Source organism: Anser cygnoides, chromosome 2 (genome assembly GCF_040182565.1).
Source record: "Anser cygnoides isolate HZ-2024a breed goose chromosome 2, Taihu_goose_T2T_genome, whole genome shotgun sequence".
Lineage (NCBI taxonomy): Eukaryota > Metazoa > Chordata > Aves > Anseriformes > Anatidae > Anser > Anser cygnoides.
In genome coordinates this window covers 157,934,347-157,956,226 of record NC_089874.1, presented here as the reverse complement: position 1 = coordinate 157,956,226, position 21,880 = coordinate 157,934,347, and the positions used below count along the sequence as shown (strand labels likewise).

General features: G+C 40.1%; 1 protein-coding gene across 9 annotated transcripts in view; it reads left to right on the top strand.

The window, feature by feature from the left end:
- Window positions 1-21,880, top strand: part of FAM135B (family with sequence similarity 135 member B) — a 204,799-nt gene that overhangs the window by 178,352 nt on the left and 4,567 nt on the right. For all 9 annotated transcript variants that reach the window (XR_010828841.1, XM_066990771.1, XM_066990767.1 and 6 more), the window contains 9 exons: window positions 3,479-3,634; window positions 5,650-5,723; window positions 10,901-11,055; window positions 12,113-14,180; window positions 15,994-16,160; window positions 17,557-17,648; window positions 20,248-20,345; window positions 20,633-20,784; window positions 21,353-21,463. Coding sequence is in view for 8 of the 9 variants with exons in the window: in XM_066990771.1 (XP_066846872.1) it covers window positions 3,479-3,634; window positions 5,650-5,723; window positions 10,901-11,055; window positions 12,113-14,180; window positions 15,994-16,160; window positions 17,557-17,648; window positions 20,248-20,345; window positions 20,633-20,784; window positions 21,353-21,463 (3,073 nt within the window). In the remaining variant the exon portion in view is untranslated. The remainder of the gene's footprint in view (window positions 1-3,478; window positions 3,635-5,649; window positions 5,724-10,900; window positions 11,056-12,112; window positions 14,181-15,993; window positions 16,161-17,556; window positions 17,649-20,247; window positions 20,346-20,632; window positions 20,785-21,352; window positions 21,464-21,880) is intronic.

Sequence of the window (21,880 nt, the reverse complement as noted above, 5' to 3'; positions counted from 1 at the left end):
ATAGGGAAGAAAGACAAAATAACAATTAATGAAGGGAATTTGAAACCAAACCGAACTGCGAGTACATTTACACTACAGTTACAAATGGTAAGCTAATGTTTGTCAGCCGTGTGTAAAAAATGTTTGAAAAGGCAAATTTCTTAATTCTAAGTCATAAGTTGGATTCTTTGAAATAAATTTGATTTCATTTAAATTTGATGTAGAGAAACCTAAATTATGGGGCTCAACTCAACTAGATTGCAGAAATTTAGAAACCTTAAGTGTATGTGGGGGTCAGACAACACTCACTAGAGACTCCTTAGGACTTATTTTTTATGAGTCCAGCAAAGTCCAAATTGGCTTGGCGTACAACAGAAAATGTCAGCCCTAATTTTTTTGTATTTTCTAATTCCTGTCCAATTCTTGTTCTCCTAAGAAGCTTCTTGACTTGTTTTGCATGGCCTTATTAGTAAAGCCAGATTGCCCTGACTGTTTTTTGAAAGCTGCCTGTAACAGTGTAGCATCAGATAGGAGAACACAACAGCTAGAATGGCTTTGGGTTAACAAAAACAAACAAACAAACAAACAAAAACCAACTATGATTTTCCTATATGCCATGAAAATATTTGGCATTAGCATCCTGGAATCATAACTTTCTATTGATAATTTAATGATTAAGACAGTGAATTTGCAGAGACTCATAAGACATAAATATTGAGACCCCGTACAATATTGTTGGGATCTAGAGGCAACACTGACCATCTCTGCAATGTACGTGCAGAAGTTGTGTGGACCTCTGTATGGTGTTCAGATGAGTATTGGCAAAGCTCTCCCTGTATTTTTGCCTCTAGGAATACGTGAACTGAAACCATTTCTCTTCAGCAGAAAATACGAAGAGCAGTCATTTATAAAGGAAGAAAATGCTATTAAAACCATACAGAGAGAAGCCTGTGGGGTTAGTTTCCCATTACCACTGTGTTACCAGAGTCAGGTCCGTTTTTAAAATTAAATAAAAACAAAAGAAGGGAAGAAAGTGAGTTTTACCCTGTTTTGTATTCAACCCAAGGACACAGCAGATATTCAAAATGAGAAAATGGAAGGACAATATTTTTTTAATTGTGTGATTAATTTGTAAGCAATCGAGCAAAAAATAATTCCTCCAAAAAGCCCTCTAAATGTGTTTTGCATAACAGTGTAGTTAAAACCAGAATACCCTGAGTGGGGTTTGAAAAGTGCAGTCATGATGAACTGCACAGCAGCAAGTACTTGAGCAGAATAGCCAGAATCATATTTGGTGATCATTTTAATTGCTGGGCTTTGCTTTGAGGAACTGAGTCCTTGGGAATTAACCTGCATTGCAAGGGTTGCCAGGCTCTTGCTCTGTACGTGGCAGCAAAATTCTCACAATTAGGAGTAGGCATTGCCTGCCTTCCTTTCCTTCCTTCCTTCCTTCCTTCCTTCCTTCCTTCCTTCCTTCCTTCCTTCCTTCCTTCCTTCCTTCCTTCCTTCCTTCCTTCCTTCCTTCCTTCCTTCCTTCCTTCCTTCCTTCCTTCCTTCCTTCCTTCCTCTCTTCCTTCCTTCCTTCCTTCCTTCCTTCCTCTCTTCCTCTCTTCCTCTCTCCCTCTCTTCCTCTCTTCCTTCTTATTCCTTTCTTCTTTCCTTCCTTCTTTCCTTTCTGTTCAAAAGGTTAAGAATCAATAAACTAGAAAAATAGCCATCATGCTCCTTGTCCTAGTATGGCTTACATTAATAATTCATGTTCTTTGAAGACTCTGCTTTCAGTCTTTGATGTAAGAAGTAGCTTACTGGCTAAATTTCAAATAAAAATAAAATTGAGTACAGAAATAAAGAAGTGTCCTAACTCTGCAAAGAGTGATATATGGGGAGTATATTTTGTTTAACAGCATTTTTTCTCTGGTACCAGAATGGGTACTGAAGCTTGTGACATTTTGGACAAATCATTAAAACACAATAGCACCCAAACAAAGTAAACTCTGACAGTATCTGTGGTTATTATCCATACATGCATCTTCTCTGTTTCTGTCTCACACAATTTGCTTTTAATCATGACATTGCAGTGTCACCAGACTGAAAATTAACTGCATAATAAACGGTGCAAGAAATAAGCAGGCTTTCAACTAGACTGCAGTTCTAGCCAAAAGAAAAAAATAATAAAAAAATAAGACCTGGCCAAGAAAGAATGACTCCCTGTGGTATTATTTATGGCGTATTTTTGGAAGTATTACCTGTTTCATGGAGGCAGGTAGGGTCCCTAAGAACAGACGCAGTCTCAGTTGCCTCTGTGCCAACCCAGTGAAGGTAAAATGCAATGCCTGTTGTTGAAGAAATTGTCAAACTGGGAGGGGGGATGTGGGGGGGGTGGTCGGTATGCAGAGACTTTGCTGCTGATCTGCACTCCTTGGGCTGCCGTGGTTCAGTGCAGAATTGCAGCTGGGAACACCAAAGACCCCATCCCATCCCTGTGCGGGACAGAAGCACCAGCAGACTCTGTGATGTCTGTTTGCATCGTGTGTTGAGGACACAGTGCTTTTTTGCCTTTTTTTTTTTTTTTTTTTTTTTTCCCTATAATCACCCATCTGGCATTCTAGTGTGACGTGGCTGAGAAAGATTTTTTTTTTTTTTTTTTTTTTTTTTTTGCAATCAGAAAGGAGACAACGGGCCATGCTTTATTATTTCAGAGCATCCAGCACCATCTGGTGGGTAGTTTGGAATCTGCGCTTTTTTTTTTTTTTTTTTTTTCCTTTCCATCTACTATATCTGCAGTAAAGTTTCTGGAAATATTGAAGCTGTTCCCACTTCACAGAATGACAGAATCGCAGAATGGTTGAGGTTGGAAGGGATCTCTGGCGGTCATCGGGTCCAACTCCCTGCTCAAGCAGGGGCACCTACAGCAGGGTGCCCAGGACCATGCCAAAATGGCTTTTAAATATCTCCAAGGAGGAGACTCCACAGCCTCTCTGGGCAACCTGTGCCAATGCTCTGTCATCTGCACAGCAAAGTAGAGCTTCCTGGTGTTCAGAGGGAACCTCTTTTGTTCCAGTTTGTGCCCATTGCCTCTTGTTCTGTCACTGGGCAGCACTGAAAAAAGCCTGGCTCCATCTTCTTTGCACCTTCCCTTCAGATATTTATACACATTGATAAAATCCACCCTGAGCCATCTTTTCTCCAGGCAGAACAGTCACAGCTTTCTCAGTCTCTCCTTGTAGGAGAGGTGCTGTAGTCCCTTGATCGTCTTGATCTTTCTCTCCAGATATGTAGCTGAGACTCTGCATTAAACCACATGACTTTTAAAGAGAAAACGTGGAATTCTCACCTGCATGATATGGGGTGAAATAATTCAAAATAGTGGCTTTAATAATAATTTTAAATCATGAGGATATGTTGTTGTTCTTTTTCCTATAAAGTCTTAATCTAACATGCTAACTGATTTTCTGTCATGCCACTGTCTTGATCTCAGAATGCCCTTTCTCCTCTCCAGCTGCTGAGCAACCCAGAGAAGATAGCAGAACAGATAAGCAAGGACCTCGCCTGGCTTTGCTCCCACCTCCTGGCCCTGTGGACCCAGTTCCTGGAGGTGGCAACACTCCATCCAGAAGTCACAGCTTATCTGACTCAGGAGCATCATATGCTAAGGGTAACGTTAAGAAGTTAAAAGCAAGTTCTGTAACGGCAACTTCTTGACAGACACTGGTGATATATCTGGATAGATATTTCTCTTACTGTTACGCCTTATGAACCATTATGGGAGATGTGGTGAGTAGGACAAGGAGTAAAGAAGAGAATTTAAAATTACGGATTTCAATTTTTGCAATGATGTTGCTTTTATGGTACCCAGAATCCTCTGTAAAATAAATGTACTCTGAATACCAAAATACAGCATGGAACATGAGGTGGCTGAAAAGAGGTGGATATGCCCCGTATTTGCTAGGTATCCATCCATCACAAACATAAGTTTTAAAAGGCATCACAATGACAAATAGCCAAAAGATGAGTTTGTCTCAATTTCTTTCAAAAAACTACCATGAGGAATATAGATTTGCTCTCTTCACTATGTCACATATATACAGCTAGTTCTTGCCTTTCTCCTAGTGAGTTTCACGAAATGAAATGTTAATACTGTGCATGTGGAAATTGGTTCTTGATAATAAAGAAGGCACAAAAGCAAATGCCTTTTGGGCTAACTTTATCAAAGCTGCTTACCTGATTAGTTCAGCAAGTGCTGTGCCTTCCATGAGGACATTTTGGGTTATTGACCATACATCACTTTTATCACATTTGTTGAGCTGAACTCATAGCCTGATCTAATCATTAAAAAAGAGATATAGAGAAAAGGCTAGGGTTCATCTTGTTTAGCGTTAGAAGGCTACAGTGTAGGTGCTAATATCCCAATTCACATACTGGTTCTTGTTAAAGTCAGTGGAGGTCCAGTCACTGGAGATAAGATAATGTTTATGCTTGCAAAAGGGAGACATAACATTCAGGAAGAGGTGGATGATGCTGAGGCTATTTTAACTATGTATCATTTAACTCAGAGGACCTGGATGACTTGATCAGCCAAAGGACCCAACTCTGTAGGCCCCCAGCTCCAGCAAGGTGAAACCTAGTCTCAACTGATGCCAACTGCTGGCATGACCTTTGGCAAAAGACATACCTTCATGTGCTTCAGTTCCTCCCTATATAAACTGTGCGTAATAAAACTTTCCTAGTTCTAGAAAACAGTTTGAGACCTCCAAAAAAAACAATCCGCTTTTTTAAAAGAGGTGATAGTCATTCTTGTATTAGAAAAGCCATTTGTTGAAGTACGGCTGGGATTTAGGGAGATGCTGAGATGCTGTGCTTTTCACTGCCATTCTCTGACACCATAATACAGGTCGCTTTTACAAATATTATTAGCAATGTATGGGCTGCAGTTTAGCAGTTCAGTACAGTTGACTGCATATCATGATGGATTGATTGAAACTCAAAGCTTATTCCAGGGCAGATAGAAACACTGAATATTTTATAGCTTATTACACACTCTGTGCTCTGCCAGACATTTCAGATCTGTGGCTCTTTTGTAATTGATTATCCAACACTGAGCAGATCAAATGTCTATGAAGAGATTTGAAAAGCTCTCATTTGTAAGTATCGTGACATAGGCAGATGTGTTTCTACCGTGACAGGGCTTATTCTTCTCTAGGCTGAAGTGTAAAACTTCCTTTATCATCTTGGGAACCACTGTGAATGTTCCCACAGAAAAGATGATCAATTATGAATCGTTCTAATTTAGTAACTCACTCCACTGCTGCTATGATTTGTACAGTGGGAAAGGAAGAAATCTTCCTCATTTTAATATTACAAGGACAAAATGGTAAATTTGACAGTTTTTAGAAAAGTAGTCAGAAGGTGCATATAAGAAAATCTTGATTTCCTCTCAAGGGACACTTCTTCCCTCCCAGAAAAATATGCAACAGCACCAGCTGCTTTGTGCTGGACTGGGAAAGTGAAGCAGAGTTGAGCTCTTTGTTTTCTTTCTGTCACCAGAGTGGTGCAAAACAGGCAGAGCATACTAAAGAATCTGGTCCTGACATGCATTGCTCTGTTTTCAGCTTGATTGTGCTTGACACCTTTCAGTAGATCTTAGGTTTAATTTGTGTGTTTCTCCCTCAGGTAAGGAGATTCTCAGAAGCCTTCTTCTACACTGAGCACCAGAAACTCGCTGTGCTGACATTCCAGGAAGGCCTGTAAGTAACTCATTGACTCTCCCCTGTCACTGGGAAGGCTGAAAATGTAGTTGCTTAAAACATTTTTCTACCAAGACTGAAGTCTTTTCTGCTGGGTATGGAAGGCTTTGGTTTGAGAGAAATCACTAGGTCTACTCTAGCTCCATATTGTAAATGCATTGAAACTAATGTCAAAAGTAAGTAACTCCAATCAGGCCCTAGAGATGATTAATTGTAAGATTCCTGTAAGATATTTCTTTTTCTTTCTCTGCTCTCACAATACTTACAACATCAGGGAGTGACTAAAACACTGTAGCAAGAGCCTTTTAGGGATATGATGTGGGGGAATCCTCTTTCCCTACCTTTCTTCCCAACTGGGTACATGTCTCTGCAGAGCTTATCTCCAACAACATCAGCCTCAGGGCAGACAAATATTTTTGATGTCGTTCTTCAATTAACTTCCTAACCTCCCTATACCAGATCTAGTACTGGCAATTTTCATAGGAGGTAACAGCTGAAAAGCAACAGAAAAATAACATTTAAGAGTTTGCTTTTTACTCCCTCTTATAATACTTTTGGTTATAGGCAGTCATGGCTTTATTTTGGTCTTTAGTCCATCCCCACTTTCTATAGCAGAAAGGATCATCTGTACATGCAGACAGGAACCTTGATTCATTAAATAGACAACACAAAGATGTGAATGTTCACTGGAAGCAGCAGTGGAGGACCACAAGGGGACACCACCACATTAGATGGAGGAACCGTAGGAGGGATATGAGCTCAGGGCTGATAACTCATTGCTCAAGAATCAACAGTACAAAACAGTTTGGGAAAATAAACATTGCACTAGGCTGCATTCACAAAAATATGCTATGAAACGTGAGCAAGGTAATTATTTCATAGAATCATAGAATGGTTTGGGTTGGAAGGGACCTTAAAGACCACCTAATTCCAACCCCCCTGCCATAGGCAGGGACACCTCCCACCAGCCCAGGTTGCCCAAAGCCCCATCCAGCCTGGCCTTGAGCACCTCCAGGGATGGGGCATCCACAGCTTCTCTGGGCAGCCTGTGTCAGGGTCTCACCACCCTCTGAGGAAAGAATTTCTTCCTTATATCTAATCTAAATCTATCCTCTTTTAGTTTAAAGCCGTTACCCCTTGTTCTATCACTCCCCTTCCTGACACAGAGTCCCTCCCCAGCTTTCCTGTAGGCCCCTTCAGGCACTGGAAGGCCGCTGTAAGGCCTCCCCAGAGACTTCTCCAGGATGAACAACCCCAACTCCCTCAACCTGTCTTCATAGGCAAGGTGCTTCAGCCCCTTGATCATCTTTGTGGCCCTCCTCTGAGCTCATTCCAATACTTCCATGTCCTTCTTGTGCTGGGGGCCCTAGAGCTGCATGCAGTACTCCAGATTTCCATCTGCTTGACACTGCTTGCTTTGACCAAAACTGCAGAGTATGAGGAGCCCCTTTTAAAGCTGCAGTAGTGCAAATCCTGCCTTCAGTTTTAGCCAGTGATTCCAAGTGGAGAGCATGGATGATACTCAGGACCTGACCCCTGACGGCAGAGTTAAAGGAAAGCTGCTCAGATATGAATTTCAAAGTAATGAGGGATGTCTGAACTTTTGCTGCACTGAAACAGCCTGTTATCACAGGAGGACAACAGCATTACCAGAACAGAAACACACTTTTCAGAAGTGGCTTAAAGGCCACGACATCACGTTCTGTCATGATGATAAGGCTTAAATGAGACATCTGTTTCCAACCAAGAGCAAAGAAGAAAATGAGTTTCTCAGAGCTGTCGCTAGGAACATTAAGGCTGATTCAGTGCTGGTGGAAAAGGCCATGACTTCATTAGTGGATGGGTTATACAAGGGTACCTTTTTCTGACAAACTAGAGCAGGGCCACGGCTGCAGGGGCCCAGCTGTGCTCACTTAGTCCTCCCATGTCAGTTTTTAAGTAAACTGTGTACATGGAAAGACCCATGGCAGGACCCGAGGGTGAGGTCAAAGACAGTCATGGCCCCAACTGGGCAAACACAGCCCTGCACAAGGAGAAGCCTAATTGCATGAAGTGCTTTTATTTCTCCAGACAGCCACAGAGCTAGCCCATTTCCTACAGATAAGCATAATTTTCCTTAGTGATTATCAAGGAGATAGAATACAAAAAATAAAATAGCTTGCAAATGCTAAAAATTGATCTGTGAGGTAAATTCGGTATATACAGGCCTCATGGCAGAGTCCTGTTTTCCTTTTGGTTGTGCTAGATAGTGCAGTTAGAAAAGCAGAATCTTGGCTCCCAGAGTATAGTGGTGAGGGTGCCAGCAGGGAGTATTAATTGTGTTCAGAGAGGCTTCAGATGAGTTCAGCTCTTGGTGTGCTGGGTGCTGTACAAACACCTTACACATGAGCAGGTTTTTCCCCAGTTATTTCTTCCTTGTTACTAGATGAGGGGGCTTTTTGCCTTCCATACTGTGGTTGTGAATTCTGTTAGGTCATGCACCTACATGCATAGCAGTATCTGACTGCTCAAATAGAACAGGAAATACAGTTTCCAATAGGTTGGATATCACACAGCAGGTGGCTGTAGCAGGTGACAAAGCCTCCCAACACTTTGCAGAAAAAAATAGTTTTTCCTACACCTATCATTAATGATTCATTTTTCTTGTGCCAGGGACTGGTCTCAAAGCAAGTTTACTTATGATTTTTACACGTGGCCTTTAGTATAAACACCGATGCTGTTTATTAGTATGTCAGTGAGAACTTTGTTATAGTGCTAGGGCTTAACTCCAAATACCCAGGTGTTGCTGCAGGCAAGACTGAGCAGCTAGCTGTTTGTGACTGCTGTCTGATTCATGTTTTAGCAATCAATGACTCGCCTATCTTTGAGGAAAAAATAGCTGGTAAGAGCAAATGATAGACAACAACAATTATGTTCTGAAGTTGAAGCCAGTATGCTGGTTTGCACAAGTTTTTTTTTTTTTTTTTTTTTTTTTTTGTCTGGATGTAGGAATCTTCTGTGCTGGCATGAGGACAGACCAATTGAATTACAAATTTGTCGTTTGAGTTTTGCTTCATAATGTATAAAGTGTTTCTTCCAGTTAACTACCACAAGGTGATTACCTGCCTCCTGCCAATGATAATCTAAAATATTGTCACTGTGCCATCCTATGGTACCTGTCCAAAATTCCTTTCATCCAGCTGTCTACAAAAAGCTTTCCTCCTCCCTCTTTATTCCTTAGGATATGCAGACTAATTCAGGAAAGACTCAACAGAACTAAACAAACAATGCATTTGATTCCACATTTTTGAAGAAGTTGCTTATGTAGGAAAACTCATCAGAACAATGTATTAATGTATTTATTTTAGCCAAACCCACATCCCTGTGCCAGCTTAATGTAACATTCCTTGATGAAAGCCAGGTAGCATTTTACATGTGCCAAAGGGTGGAACAGAACAGTTATTCTAGTTCTACCAACAAGCAGTAGCTGAGCCAATGTGCCTTAGCTCTTCCAGAAGTGTGTGAGATACCACAGTGCTCTGAGGGTAGGTATAAGCAAGATAGAGGGCCTACCATGTGTCCTTCTTGGTCTTGTTCCTCACTGTACTGGTCAAAGAGATTTTTGATTATTGCTTCCTGCACCTGGGTTTTGAAACCCTTGGCACAGTCAGAGCAACAGACCTCTTCTCCTGATGGGAAAATCAGTTGAGGGATCCAGTCTCAGTCATCTGCAGTGACCCATGGGAGGACAGCAATGAGTCACGGAGCAGCAGGAGCGATTTCCAATAAAGAAAGAGGTTTTGCATTGAGGGACTGTGCAAAGAAATCTCTATCTGAAAGACAGAAATCAACTCACAGGACATGTTCTGCAAGCACTGAGTACTCCTTTCAAACACATTGCCTCTATCTTCTCCTACCATCCCCCAGTCAGTAATTGAGTATGCCTAAAGTTGTCCACAGTCCACAATACTCACAATATGTTCTGATATCCAAATAATTCATGTTATTTGTTTCAAACATCTGTTATGGACACAGATAATTGCTATTACACTAGAAGTACTACTGAGTGTGGTGCTTCTAACCTTAAGTTCTATTCCCTCAAATCTACTTTTTCCTTTGTCTGTTTACACGACTCATAGTTTTCAACTACCTGCAGTGCCCTTCTATCAAAACAGAAACCTTGGTGTCTTTGTCCTTAATCTTCTTATCAGCATGGTGCAGTGGAAAATACTATTGGACCACTCTATGCCAGACATTTTACATGCTCATAGAAAGAAGAAGTTCTTGGTATAAACAATTTGCCTGGTAGAGTTGTTGAGGGATTTTATGTCTTTATATCTACTCTGAATGCTGTGGAGCAAAGTCGTAGTTCATTCCTTCAACTGGGTTAGGTTAGCCAAAGACAAATTCAGATGATGAAAACTCCATCCTATTTCTAACAGCTTTGTGCAGATGTACTTTTTGTTCTGGTCATGTAATGACTGTTCTTTTGTCATTGTGTCTTCTGAGTGCAATGCTCCTGGTGTAATGAGCTCATCTCCTTTGTGTGACATCCTTCACCACACTGTGGTGGTCTTTATTCTACTCCATAAATTCAGCCAGATGTGGACTAATTTGCTAGCATTTTACCTGAACTTGCCCTGGCAAACATTTTTTAATATGAAGGAGTATAAATACTGAGTTTTAGTCTCAGTGCTAGCTCTGCAACATGGTCCATGGTGCGGCAGACTGGGAGCTATTGCAGCTTGGAGGGAATCTCTGAGTGAATGAGCAGCAGATGACATTACATTGCAGGTAGTGTGGCAGATGGGTTGTAGCTGTGACAAAGAGAGGGGACAAATCATACCTTCCCACTAGGAAGTTCCTGCAATGATTCCTTCTGCCTAGATGACTTCCAGCCTGCCCTGCTGCATGGGATTGTGCCGTCGTCCATGCACACCTTGGCATTTGTCTTTATTGAACTTCATGAGACGTCTGCCTGCCCATCTCAGTATTATCTGCAAACCTACTGAGTGCACCCTGTCCTGTCACTGAGGGTGTTAAATACAGACATTAAATGGTATTGCCCCATATCAGCTGAAGGGCACGCACATCTAGTAATTGTCTACGCATCTGCCCTTACTGCCTGGCTGCAGGAGTGACTGAGAAAAGCATGATAATCATTTGAATACTCAATTTCTTTTGCACTTTGCTGCCAGGATCCAAAGTCATGGACAGATTTCTACAGAAATTCGTAATTCAGACTACTTCACCAGCATGCCCCCCCTGCCAGCGGAATGCCTCGACATAGATGGGGACTGGAACACGCTTCCAGTTATTTTTGAAGACAGGTACATGGATTTGCCTTGCAAAGGTGAGTGAAACACCCCAAGGTACATGAGACAGTTTGAGCTGAGGAGGTTCACTTCCGCAGCTGTAGGTAAATGATCCTATATTACTTGGGCTGGCTCTGCCTTGGATCAGAGCATAATCCACTGTAAAATATAAGTGAATCTTCTGTTTTTTCTACTAGTGAACTTTAGAGTATTTCCTGTAACTTCATAGTTTTCATCTTCCAAGTAAGATGTTTAGTTGCAAGGACTGGAGGCGAAATCTAGAAAGAAAGCAAAACCATTTGGATTTTTGTTACGGCAACTAACTAACATCATACTCAGAGTGACATCTAGTGTTAAGAAAAGTCAGAACAAAAAACCTTAAAATTTGTGTGAAGCCCAATACTGTTTCCAAAAGGGAGTATTGCTTTTCAAAAAAACAAAACAAAACAAAACAAAAAAACAAACAACAAAAAAAAATGATTTCCCCTGGAGTACCCAAACCACATTTTTCATTAAGAAAAAATACTTAGTTCTTCAAGTGTATAGTAAAACCTCATAGCCCTTGCTTCCCTTTTCAACAACTGTTAAGTGTAGCAGAGAGATAGTATCATAAGTGAGCATGGTCCAGTAAAGAAGACCTGTGGCCATTTCCAGAGCTATCAAATTGGCTAAATTTTGACAATAATAACTACAGATATTTAAATCATGACTCCATATTAAACTGATTCACAAGCAATATCTACACTACATACAATGTGGTACAACAGCAGGAGTGCAAAGAAGTGCCAGCTCTGATTGATTTACCAATTCTATAAATTAGCAGTATAAATACAGTTGTACTGAGGAAAGTCTTTTTTTGGACTAACTGTAACTGTTTAGTGAGTATAATTCCAATTAAATGCCCTGTGTCATCTGTATTTGTAATATCACTCTAATGTAGAGATAATTTTTAACATAATAAATAATGTAGAGATAATTTACAACATAAATATACATACTTCTCTAGGCCTTACAATCACTTTTCCAAGTCCCACATCACATTGGGGTAATATGTTGTGTTCTTGCAGATGCCACTTCTTTTTTTCTTCCTTTCAGATCAGAATTTGGATGTTTTCCCAGATTTTGAGGTTCCTGAAAATACGCAAATGGATGTAATAGACGACAAGGAAGATTTTTCGTCAAATGATGCCACTGCAGTAGCAAAAGCAGACTTTGGGAAAGGTACTCTGCTAATACACACAGACAGGATAAATGGGAATCTGTCCTGCTTGTACAGTGGTACTGAAGGTGCTGCTCACGCAGCAAAGGGTTTAAACCCACACTCCACATCTCAGGTATGTACATTGAACAAAGAAGGCCAAAGGAAACCTGAAAATATTTTTGTTTCAAGTAAGGAAACTACTGACTCAGAGTCCGGCAATACAGAATGCACATCAGAGGAATTTAGAACACGCAAAGAAGTTTTATTAAAAGACAATAGACTTGCAGCGGGTGTTACCTCTGGAGACATGAAACCTAGCAATAAGGATGCCCACAAAAGTGAGCCCGTGTTAATTGTCAGTGCTCAGTATGAGTGCGGAGCATGTGGAACTGATGGCTTGGAAGACAGGTCAGAAATAGAAAAAACAGCTGAATCTGGTCATCCTGAGAATAATTTCACTTCTGAGCTTGCACTGAGTGAGTCAACCAGTCTTGAAAAAACAGCAGATCCAGACAACAAGACTCTGCTGCCTGTTTTGAAAGCTTTGCCTGCCCACAGCTTGGAAGTGAAACTGTTCGCAAAGGAGCAACGAACTGAGGAGTGTGAAGAATTTACCCTGATGTCAGGGGTTATAAAGAGATCCTCCTCCATAATATCTGATTCGGGCATTGAAAGTGAACCAAGTTCGGTGGCATGGTCTGATGCTCGTAGCCGGGCTCTGGAGCTGCCCAGCGATCGAGAGATCCTGCACCATTTGGTACGGAGACATGCCATCCACCGAAATTCCCTGGAGGGTGGCCACACAGAAAGCAATACCAGCTTGCCCAGTGGAATCCAAGCATCGCTCACATCCATTAGCTCTTTGCCCTTTGAAGAAGAGGAGAGAGAAGTGGAGCTTACCAAACTGACCAAGTCTGTCTCAGCTCCTCAGATCAGTAGCCCAGAAGAGCCTGTGGAGGAGGTGGATATATCCAAACACAGCGAAGCAACCTCAGGAGACTCAGGAGGATATTTAAAAAGTAGCATGGAAACAGAGGATGGAGATAAGCAATTAATCATGGACTTCTCTGGGTGTCATATCACCACTGAAAGTGGACAGCTAGAACCAAAAGAACATCCCAAACCCACTGCCAAACACAGTAGTAGTCACATGGAATTACACAAGGAGGAGGCAAAAGAAAGTCTTTCAGAGACTTACTGTAGTTTGGAGTGTGCAAAACCACCTGTATGTCCAAAGTCACTCGGAGATAACATCTCTGAATTCCAGTCACTGGAGAGCAATGGTGAGTGCAGCTTAAAAACACCAAGGGCTAATAATTACTTGGACAAAAGTACAGAAAAGTTTGATGCATGCATCAAGGATCCAAAGGGTAAACCTAAGCCGGACAGTTTTGAAATAGAACAAGGCTTTTACACCGATATCAGAGTAACAGGAGAGGAGAGCTTCTCACAAAGCATAAAGGTGTTACCTGATACTTGTAATCCTGTTTCAGCTGCTTCAGAGACTTCAACAGAATTTGGCTCAATGCAAGGAGAATGTGGTAGGTCTCTTGCTGATGAGAGCCAGGTGGTGTACACAGAAATGCAGGGGTTACAAGAAATTGAACTCAATGACTCACCTGCCTCAGCAGACCCTGCTTCAGGATCCTACCAGGATGAATATCCTCAGGAACCCGAGAGCCAAGAGCATAAACTTGTAGCTAATGGCACTGGGTTTCATTCAGTGACGACAGAGGGGGTAGCACTGGAAAGCAGAAAGGCTGTTGATGTGGTTAACCTCTCTGTCTCTTGCACGGCCACATGTCTTCCCTTTTCTTCTGTGCTCAAAGAGACCCCTGCGATGGTCGGCTTCTCTGCAAAGCAGGCTGTGTTCCCCATCACACGACAGCCTCTAGGCTCCTTTGGAGTTGTTTCTTCTAACTCAAATGAGGTGGATGAAGAGGCCAATGAAAGGATGCTGAGGTAAGAATGTCTAATTACTTTTAATTAATGTTGCAGTAATGCCAAGAGACCCTGACAAAGTTCAGGGCCCTAGTACAGTAAGCATAGTGAAAGTTTGGATTCAGAGGCAGTTGTTGGAATTACAGTATAAGTTATCCAAATAGACATATGGTTTATACACGATAAATAATCTAAGTAGACAGGAAGAACAAAACCACAGAGAAACCAAGATCTTTAAAGACATTAGGTCCTTAATCCTCATGGAAATGAGTGGGATTTAGGTGTCTAAATAGTCTTTAAAATTTGGCCCTCCACCAAGAAGTCATATTACCAAGATGTGGATATTGATCCCAGATATTTGCTTCACTATAGCAGCACATAGCTCGTTTTTCTTTTCTGCTTAATTTTACTCATTAGCAAAACTATGAAAGGGGAACACAGGTTGGTTGGCAGGGCATCGGCTTCAATGAAACTGGAAAATGGGAGAATGAGCATACTGGGTACCTGGAGAGAAGGTGTTTTTGTTTGTTTGTTTGTTTTTCTCTTGTTTCTTAGCCCATGAAAAAATGCCACATCATGGTCTTGATTTTACAGTGCCCTATTTCACAGACTGACATGCTAGTACATATATAATTTTGTTATATTTTTTGTGTCTCTGCTGTGCTGAGGGAAAATGGTAGCATGGGAATTTCTCAACCCATTCACCCATGTTGGTTCTCTGCATGTGCATTCATTTGGGACCTAAGGCTTATTTCTATTTCTATTTTTAATTTTAATTTTAATTTTAATTTTAATTTTAATTTTAATTTTAATTTTAATTTTAATTTTTGTTTTTGTTTTTGTTTTTATTTATTTTTTTTAACATCTCGAGGTTCAATTTATGACCCCTGCTGTAAATCCTGTTTGATCTAAGCACAAAATTTATTCCTTCTCTGTGAAGCAGAATACTTAACCGTGTATTCATGCATTGATGAATTCAGGGCCTCTAGGTCCATGGCCAGAATATTAGATTTTTTTGTTATTGAGTCCCTTTAATATCAGTAAGGTTGATGTAATTAATTGTTCACCATCATTCCGATTGGCCTTAGGCTACCCCCAAGGTTTAAAGGTTTATATCTCCTAGCCTGGTCCATCCCAATTTTCTAATTCTACACTTATATTGCAATTATTAATTCCTAAAAGCTCTGGATAAGTTTTGCTAAGTCAAAAAGCCACTGAAGTGTTTAGCACCTTTGTGTAGCTTCTAGGTGAGTTCATGTGTCAAACTTTAGGCCTTCATCAGACAAGCTGTTATCTTAGTTCTTTCAGCTCTGAGCTGCTTTTCCTCTTAGCCACTAAGTGTTTTCAAGAGAACCCCAAACCAAACCAAACCAAACCAAACCAAACCAAACCAAACCAAACCAAACCAAACCAAACCAAACCAAACCAAACCAAACCAAACCAAAATGTGTCATCTCTGTAATGAGGTGTACCCTTAAACTCCGCTGTCTGAGGAATGGGGAGAGCAACTTCTACCTGCCTATAAATGCATCTGATGCTATAATTTTGCTTTTCAGTGTCAGTATGTCTGAGGACATTTATAAGATGTAGATTTTGCAATTCTGCATTTTATTCTCATTGGTTTTGGCCACCAGAAGGTTCTTTTTGTTCCTCTAGTAGGTTTGAGATGCTGAAGGTTTTTACCCATTCCCTGTATGACATAAAATCATTTGGGAACAGATTTTCTTCCCTGCATCTTGATTTCTCTCAATCAGAATAGAACCTTCTTATTTCTAGTTTGAGGGTTTGTTGTTGAACACCCAGTTCTACTGTGATTAATTAATCTATTCTCCAGTTTTTATCAGGCCAAAGAAAAATTTAAAAAAGAAATGAAGATTGAAGGATTTCTGTACAGTGACTTATCTGTACTAGCTTCTGATATCCCATATTTTCCACCAGAGGAAGAGGAAGAAAATTTGGAAGATGGAATTCACCTGGTTGTCTGTGTCCATGGGTTGGATGGTAAGACCAGGAAGAATAGTTGTGTGTAAGCGTCGCTTGAGTGTAAACAAAACAAAAGAAAGGCAGATCTACAGGAAGTGTGAAATAACAAAGTCTGTGGAAAACATTTATCTTAGCTAAGTGTTTGGTTTCCTTTATGGTATTTAGTCTTTTGTAATAAAGGATGTAGGAGGATATTAAGTATTTTCTTTACAAAATGGGTGCTGCTGTGTGTTTTTGTTGTTGTTATTGTTGTTGTTGGTGGTGGTTTATTTTGTTGAGACAGAATTCTACACCAAATTACATCATCCCTTCAGCATACGGTAAGAGTACACTACAGTAACACCTCTTGTCTTTCTGGAGATACCTGGTTGTTTAGCAGTATGTCACCAGGATGAAAACATTATTAAACAAAATAAACCGCTATTAAAGGATAGACAGTGGCTGGATTTAGAATGTGGGAAAATAGAAATCAATATTCACTACAAAGGAAGCCTGGCCTGAAATATTTTAAATACATGCTTTCTAAGCAGAAAACAGATATATTAAATTTGAAACTTCTCTTGATAAGCTGTTGGTTCAATGGGGAAGGTGAAAGCATTAACCTCGAGACTATGGAGAAGGAGGGGCAGAGCCTCAGAAAAGTGTGAAATTCTCCTTGGCTTGTGCAAGGACCATTGCCATCCAATATAGCAGTGACGGTGATATGTTTCTTATGAAGAGGAGGTACATCCTTTTCCAGATAAATAATTCAGAATACCTTGGAATTTACCTAATATGGAGTTGGGGCATTTTGTTCATCTCCCAGAATCATAGAATCATAGAATGGCTAGGGTTGGAAAGGACCTTGAAGATCATCTATTTCCAACCCCCCTGCAAGTCTTGTAAAATATTACAAGACTGACAGCATTTCAGCACCAGGTTTAATTGTGAATAAAGAGAGGCAGGCTGCTGTGCATATGAAGGCACATCCTTATCCCCCAGGCACATGTGCCAAAGTTCCCAGCAGGGCTGCAATGTCTCCTGGGGGTGTCACCAGCTGCAAAGGGAAAAGGACAGATGTCAATCTTTTGGTGACCCCTTGTCTTTGTTCTGACATTGTTCAGCAAATAAGGGACAGAGTAATTCTGGGCCTGATCTTTGCCTTCTCCTCCCACTTTTTATAGAGTTCATGCAGTGCCCAGCAGCAGGATGTGAGGTCCAGCCCTCCTTGCACATGTTGTGGGTATTCTTGCTCTCCTGCTGTTTCAGTGAATTATCATATGGTGTGGTGAGCTGTCTTAGAAGCATTTAGCAAGAGCTCCCTGGTGCCAAGGTTTATAAGAGGACAAATTTATTAAATTGAATTTATATATATATATATATATATTTTTTTTTTCTGTTGAATTGTGTCTTATAAAGTGCCATCTGTTTCCAGGTAACAGTGCAGATCTACGGCTGGTAAAGACTTTTATAGAACTGGGACTCCCTGGTGGAAAACTGGACTTCCTAATGTCTGAACGAAATCAGGTAGTGTAGAGCTAATTTCTGTCTTCGTTTAGATCTCCTACAAGCTGTTGCCATTGCTAAAAAAGAACCTTCAGTAAGGCTCTTTCACAAGCTGGTTGAAGCAAAAGCACTGGGGAATTTAGGGAATTTGATGTAGGATTTAGTTCAAAGGCCTGTTCCTGATCCTCTCTGAGGTGATGGGGTACTCAAACACACCAGGAAAGATTCCTTGCATTGAACTCAAAGACAATTATATTATTACTTACAGGGCTAAACCTTAGAGAAACCAAATTGATTTATCCTGTCAGTTTGCAAACTTAGCAGCCGGGTGCCTCTGCCTTTTGGATGCTGTACAACGCAACACCGACAGAAAGCGGCAGGTTTAGTAATGTTAAATTCTCTGGAGGATGTGAAATATCCAGAAGGTGTTGTCAGTTGCTTTTGATGCATCAGCTATTGTTTCTCCTGTTGCAATGCTTGTGAGATTTATTTTCTTGAATGATAAAGAAATGTCTTCCAGAACAATTCATTGCTAGCCTAGGCAGAACACCAGAAATGAATTCTATGCTCTGCTTCGCAATGAACCCATATTTATGACACCTTTATGCAAAAGATAAGGATTTCCAGTGCCCAGTCAAAAACATTATTCTGATTTACGAGCAGCTGAGAAACTAGAGTCAAAACTCTCTTCTTTGTTCAATAGCTTTTATATTTTGAAATGGCCAGTTGTTTTTAGTCTGTGAACTTGCCACCTTCCAGTGTACATCTCTGCCAGAAGTGGACCTTCATGGTTAATGTGAGCAAGATGGAAATAATGAGGAGACCAGACTTGCATCAAAGTTTCTCCTGATGTTTTCCAAGGCTGAAAGGATCAGCTCTTACAACATCTCTATTTGCTATTATATTGAACCCATAATGGAAACTTTCAGTCCTCCTATAGTATGGAAATGTGTGCAAGTTCACATAGCACTGGTACAGGACCGATGTCTTTTGATGAATGTTTGGATGCTTTAAAACATCCTGTCACCCTTTTTTCCCTGCTCTGGGAACCACATTGAAAACGATCCATGAAATCAGTCATTTAGCTGAAGTTTGCTTTAAAGAAGAAAATTCAAGCCACATTTTTATGCACTCATCTGTAATATATTTGACAAGCTCAGTCAGAAGACTTCATACTGAAGAATGGAGGTATAACCAGGTGAAATATGACATTTGATGTGTTTTGTTTGTGGTTAATGCTCAGGCTGGTATTGTTCCACTTTTAAACAACCTGAAAGATTTGGGATAATGAGCCTAAGAGGAAATTGTTAATTATCAATGCAGGCTAAACAAGCAGGCAAGAGGTTATTGGACTGTTTGTAGTATATGAGAACATTTATTTTAAGGCAGTGTTGCAAAGTGAATATGCTCGTTTTCCTTTGCAAGAGCTGCAATTAGCAAGATGGGTTGTGTCACAAAAGCATTAATTACTAGATATGTTTGCTCTGAATAGCTGTTCCAACATTTGATGATTGTTTTTGTGGCATCTGATTAGTTACAAATTTGATTTAGAGTCTTGTTGGAGTGCCAAATGACACGGTTCTGAATAAGATCTGCCTATAATTGTACAGAATGGACAATATATTATTAGTTTTATTGTATCAAAACTGCCATTACTGTTGCAAACAACATTGTTTAAGTCCCTCTCTGGCAGTCATTCTCTTACTGATATTCCTGAATAACAAACACATGGCATTTAATTAAGATGGCCTAATAATTTTGTGATTGTGTCTGTAGTGTCAACATCACCTATATGTAGTGTATAAAGCTGTAAACTATTTTATTATACTAATCCATTAAATCCTAAATATCAAAAGCTTTTCTTCCATGTGCAGACTATGGTGCCTAGAGAGGCTAAGCAGTTCTCAACACTGTCAAGTCAGGCTGTTTTAAGATCTTACTTTTGACTCTGAACTCACTCAGTCTGACACTGTTAATCTTACTATTAATAAACTGTAGGCCCAGATTTATCCAATTATGCCTAAGTTAGAGGCACAGTCACTAGAGAAACAGAAGCAACCACAGAAGGTAATTTAATCCCCTTAAAATACTGTCATCTAGAGGGCCCTATTTCCATGCCCTACAAAGGAAGCACAAGGTAACTCTTGTCCTATATTGAATGCCCGGGTTATATTCCTGAAGCTAAAAGGCACAATATAGAGTCAGAGAAGCTCCGTGACAAAAGATTTTGCTTTATCTTATGTGGGAGCTCAGCAAAGACAATGAATTTCCACATGGTCTATACTGAGAGCCGTAAGACTGATACTGACGAGTGTTGTTACTGTTAAAGCTGTATGAGAAAGAAAATACTTGGCTTGAATAAATTTGCAAAGTTAGTTGAAATAATTTTGATAATAATCTGAAAATGAAACTTTATGGCTGTTTTCAAAGAGCTTCGATTTTGAGAGGACTAAGCAACTGAGAAAAATCCTCCCCCATTGAGCAAGTATAAAGAAAATTTGGACTAGTTATCACTTTTGTGCTTGCAGTTTACTTTGAAAATAACATTAGTCTATGATATATGTATACTTCAATAAAAGCAATATATTTTAATTCACCTACTCAATCCTTTTTACACCAGACTGATACTTTTGCTGATTTTGATACAATGACTGACCGATTGTTGGATGAAATTATTCAGCATATTCAATTGTATAACCTCTCCATATCTCGAATAAGGTAAGCATTCTGATAGTTAATTGTCTGTAACTATTTTTGGCCATCATCATCATTCTGTGAAATTAGCTTTTTCAAAGGGTCCTGAGTCAAAGTCAGTGAGCTGAATTTTTACGTGTTATAGATCGAAGAGTGTCCAGTAGGCTGAACAAAATGTAAAATGATAACTAAAGGATGATACTGAAAGCTCTGATGGAGTCCTCTCGAGAGCAATTTTTGCTGCTTTTACATTTAATTTAAATAACATACAGATGGCTTTTGTGTTAATATAATTCTGTTTTTCCTAACAGTTTTATTGGACATTCCCTCGGTAATGTCATCATCCGATCTGTACTAACTCGCCCCAGGTTTCGCTATTACCTCAACAAGTTACATACCTTCCTGTCCCTCTCTGGACCTCACCTGGGAACACTTTACAACAATAGTACTTTGGTTAGCACAGGTAAGAATTAAATGGGAAAGCTATGACTTACTGCAGCCCATGGCAGAGTATATGAGAGCGCAACATGTAGAGGTAGCAGTAAATTGTGACAACGTGACACATACACTATAGCTGTGGCAAATATTTGTTGAAGACTTCAGGCTCAGAGAAAATAGCAATGAGAGAGGCTTTCAGGGCCTACTACATGATCCAGCATTGTGGAAAATCCAGGGGCGTGGAGCAGCAAGAGATGACCTTGCTTCCACTGTGTTCTTTCATTTCTCTTTATACTGCCAATAAAGAGAGGCATCTCCAAGGCTGAAGAAAACACTTACAGTACTATCGGAAATGAATGGCCTAATGTTCACCCTTCCTGACTGTTTATGTTACCATGACACTGGATAATCCAGAGAGACCCTTAGACTTTTCTCTTTGTTTATTAACAATACAAGAAGAAACAGACTTACACTGAGTTACAGTGCTAACCTTACTGTAATCTCTTCAAGTTTATTATTATAGGCACATAACTTCAATCCCCTAGTTTGATAATCAGCAAAAAGTCTAAAAATATACACCAATTTTATTCCAGGTCTGTGGCTCATGCAGAAGTTGAAAAAATCAGGGTCACTTTTGCAATTGACCTTCAGGGACAACGCAGATTTACGCAAGTGTTTCCTCTACCAGCTCAGCCAAAAAACAGGTGAGTAGGGCTTAATGTTGTAAATGTTGGGGGATATTCCAAAGGATTGTACTAGATTACTTTGTCCTCCAGGGAGTAAAGAAAATCTGCATTTCATTATTGATCTTTCTTTAAATGTTCTTGCTTTCAAGAAAGTCTGCCCTGTCTAATAACTGTTTTATCTGCCTTTTATCTGCACCATTTACCAGTGGATGTAGTTGCCAAACAGTTAATACCCAATAAGACCTACATGCTGTAATAAATATGCACCTAATTTTGTATTCTTCAAGTAAGAAATACTATTCTTGACAGGCCAACATAACTTAATTTATGTTACTAGATGCAAACCGTTTTTCCTTTTTTAATATTTTTTTAAGTTTAACATCTCTTGTCTCTAGGAAATATGGTGCTGTGAGATGAAGAGCAAATTTTATTCAT